The sequence below is a fragment of the Parasteatoda tepidariorum genome, unplaced genomic scaffold (genome assembly GCF_043381705.1).
Source record: "Parasteatoda tepidariorum isolate YZ-2023 unplaced genomic scaffold, CAS_Ptep_4.0 HiC_scaffold_889, whole genome shotgun sequence".
NCBI classification, from domain to species: Eukaryota; Metazoa; Arthropoda; class Arachnida; order Araneae; family Theridiidae; genus Parasteatoda; species Parasteatoda tepidariorum.
In genome coordinates, this window is record NW_027261948.1 from 230 (window position 1) to 3,310 (window position 3,081).

General features: G+C 26.6%; 1 protein-coding gene across 1 annotated transcript; it reads left to right on the top strand.

Moving 5' to 3' along the window:
- Positions 1–207: 207 nt before the first annotated feature.
- Positions 208–2,452, top strand: LOC107450688 (GTP-binding protein 4). Its single transcript, XM_016066541.4, has 3 exons — positions 208–388; positions 474–644; positions 2,305–2,452. Exons 1-3 carry the CDS (start codon positions 341–343, stop codon positions 2,410–2,412), a joined length of 327 nt encoding a protein of 108 aa, XP_015922027.3. The 5' UTR covers positions 208–340; the 3' UTR covers positions 2,413–2,452.
- Positions 2,453–3,081: the final 629 nt, after the last annotated feature.

Sequence of the window (3,081 nt, forward strand, 5' to 3'; positions counted from 1 at the left end):
AAGATTGTAAAAATTCATTCGAATTAAAACTTTTTGAAACCGTCGCGCTAATAATTTCTAAATGCATGTGGATATAATATCTCCAATCAGAAATATTCCGAAATGTAGCTATCCAATCAAGACGTAGAATGAGCGGTCCCATAGATAGCAATCGGAAACAGATAAATGGGCACTCCTGCATTCCTAACTGTAAAATTCAGTTTCGCCGGAGCTTTCTTTTACAACTAAACTTAGCTTGTTCTTTTCGTGCTTCGATTTACCACGTTTTTTGTGGATAAGCGATGGAATTTCAAAAATCATAAATAATATTTTCTAATAATTATTTAATTTAAGTTTAATCATGGCACATTATAATTTTAAAAATATTGTGTGTGTTCCAAATGCAAAGGTATGATTAATTCTTTTATTTTACACGGATTTTTAAAAGTTTTAATATCTTTGTGCTTACTATTTTCTGTCTCTCTTTTTTTCAGGAATTCACTGATATAATTTTGTCAAAAACACAAAGAAAAACTCCTACTGTCGTCCACAAGCAATATAAGATAACTAGAATTCGTCAGTTTTATCTGAGAAAGGTTAAATTTACTCAGCAAAATTTTCATGATAAAATAACCCAAATTTTGACCGATTTCCCGAAATTAGAGGTAATTTTACTTTTCACTTATTTATTGATCATAAATTTTTTTTAACGATATTTTAAATCTTTAATTTGTGGGGCACTGAATATTCTATTTTTCAGCTTTCATGGCTGTTAAATTTGCACATCTGTGCTATATAAATAGATCATTTGAATCGCTAAGTTTCATTAGCATTCATTTGATCTAACATTTTAATTTTTATACTTTTTTAGTTCTTGTAAGTCATTGTGTCTTTATTTGCGAAATCATGGCACATAATTTAAAAATTAAAGCAAAATTTTCATGATAAAATAACCCAAATTTTGATTGATTTCTCACAATTAGAGGTAATTTTACTTTTCACTTATTTATTGACCATAAATTTTTTAACGATATTTTAAGTCTTTAATTTGTGGGGCACTGAATATTCTATTTTTCAGCTTTCATGGCTGCTAAATTTGCACATCTGTGCTATATAAATAGATCATTTGAATCGCTAAGTTTCATTAGCATTCATTTGGTCTAACATTTTAATTTTTATACTTTTTTAGTTCTTGTAAGACATTGTGTTTTTATATGCGAAATCATGGCACATTATAATTTTAAAATTAAAGCAAAATCAGGGGTCTGTCCAGGCTGAATTTACTTCTGTTTAGCTGTACCTTCACAAATTCAACTTAAGGAGAAACGGTAGTTTCACAAAATACTTTTTCTTAAAATTTATTTTTGTATCCTTTAGGAAGAGATAAGTCCATATTTTGACCATATTTTTGTGTTGATTTTTTAATATAATTTTAATTTTTCACAAATTATGTCTAAATTTTCACAAAATAGGTACCTCTCAGAATAACCTAGACAGACCCCTGAAAATTTTTAGGATAAAATAACCCAAATTTTGACTGATTTCCCAAAATTAGAGGTTATTTTGCTTTTTCACTAGTTTATTGATCATAGAATTTTCTTAACTATATTTAAAGTCTTTAAATTGTGGGGCACAGAATATTCTATTTTTCAGCTTTCATGGCTGTTAAATTTGCACATCTGTGCTATATAAATAGATCAGTTGAATTGCTAAGTTTTATTAACATTCATTTGGTCTAACATGTTAATTTTTATACTTTTTTAGTCAATATTTTTCTTTTTGATAAATTTGATAAATTGAGCTGATTTAACTACATTATATAAAAGCAGCAGGAATATTTTGGGATGAAAACTGGTGAATCAATAATTATGGAATGTAATAAAATTGTATGCATGATAGTTGCTTATTACTTTCAACAAATGCATCCCAAGAGATGTGATATATTTCTTATAAATACACCTAAGACCTTAAGTACCTTATGTAAACATATTACAGTAGTTTTATATTAGTATTTACAAAGAAAATTGTATTTTATACATAAGATGGAGCTGAACTGATTTATATATTAATCAATATTATGAGTCTTATCTTATAAAAATACTCAATATATAGTATTTTATTGATTTATTGAAAAAATCCCTAAGTACTTGTGTTTTAAAAAGGATTTTTATATTATGTAGGCAGCATGGAATATATATATTTTAAAATCTAATTTTTAAATGTCGAACACATTAGGTAAAATTTCTTTTAACAGCTTATAATAAGTAATTAAGAAATGATTAACCACAATTATTTCTTTCATTTTCTATTTTATTAACATTTTAGGAAATCCATCCATTCTTTGCTGATTTGATGAATGTTTTATATGATAAAGATCATTACAAATTAGCCTTAGGTCAATTAAATACTGCAAGACATCTAATAGATAAGTAAGTATGATATATTTTATCTTGACTATCTTATAATCAAACTTTTCTCAATCTGCAATATTTTAAAAAATGCTTATTTTAAACAAAATATAACATGTTTGTAATCAATGATATTGTGTTTTTTACTTTTTTTTCTGAATTGATTTTTTAAGAAAAAGACATTGAAAAAGTTAATAATTTATTTGTGTTTGGGAGAAAATTTCTGCCTTAAAAGATTTTTGAGTCAAATTGACGCATGATAAACTAAAAAAAATTTATCACAAAATAAGAAATATATGAGGAGAAAAAAACTGTTTATAATTTTTAATAAACAGTGTGGTCAAGGTTGATTTAGCCTCTCACTCAGTGGGACTATAAAAATAGTACCAAGCATGCTTGGGGTCTAGACATCTCTGAAGAGTTTTATGTTAGACTGACTTCTAGTTCCTATAACACAGAGCTCTAAGTCAAGAAAACTGTGAGGTTGTTGAGCTACCAAGGTTAGTTAAACTAAACTTGGTAGCTAATAGTAAACTTTAATAAGTACCTGTATGATAGCATTCATAGAATTGCTTGTATACCAATGTTTATTTTCTACTTATTTATTTTGCTTATAAGCACATTTAAATTAATCATTAGCCTTTATGTTTAAACATATTTGTGTTATGTACCGTTACCCCTTTAAACTTTGGCC

Excerpts from the sequence above, each read along its gene's own strand:
- LOC107450688 (XM_016066541.4), top strand. The coding sequence starts at position 341 with ATGGCACATTATAATTTTAAAAATATTGTGTGTGTTCCAAATGCAAAG. Across the intron at positions 389-473 it reads TGTGTGTTCCAAATGCAAAG|GAATTCACTGATATAATTTT; the intron begins GTATGATTAATT and ends TCTTTTTTTCAG. Across the intron at positions 645-2,304 it reads CCGATTTCCCGAAATTAGAG|GAAATCCATCCATTCTTTGC; the intron begins GTAATTTTACTT and ends TTAACATTTTAG.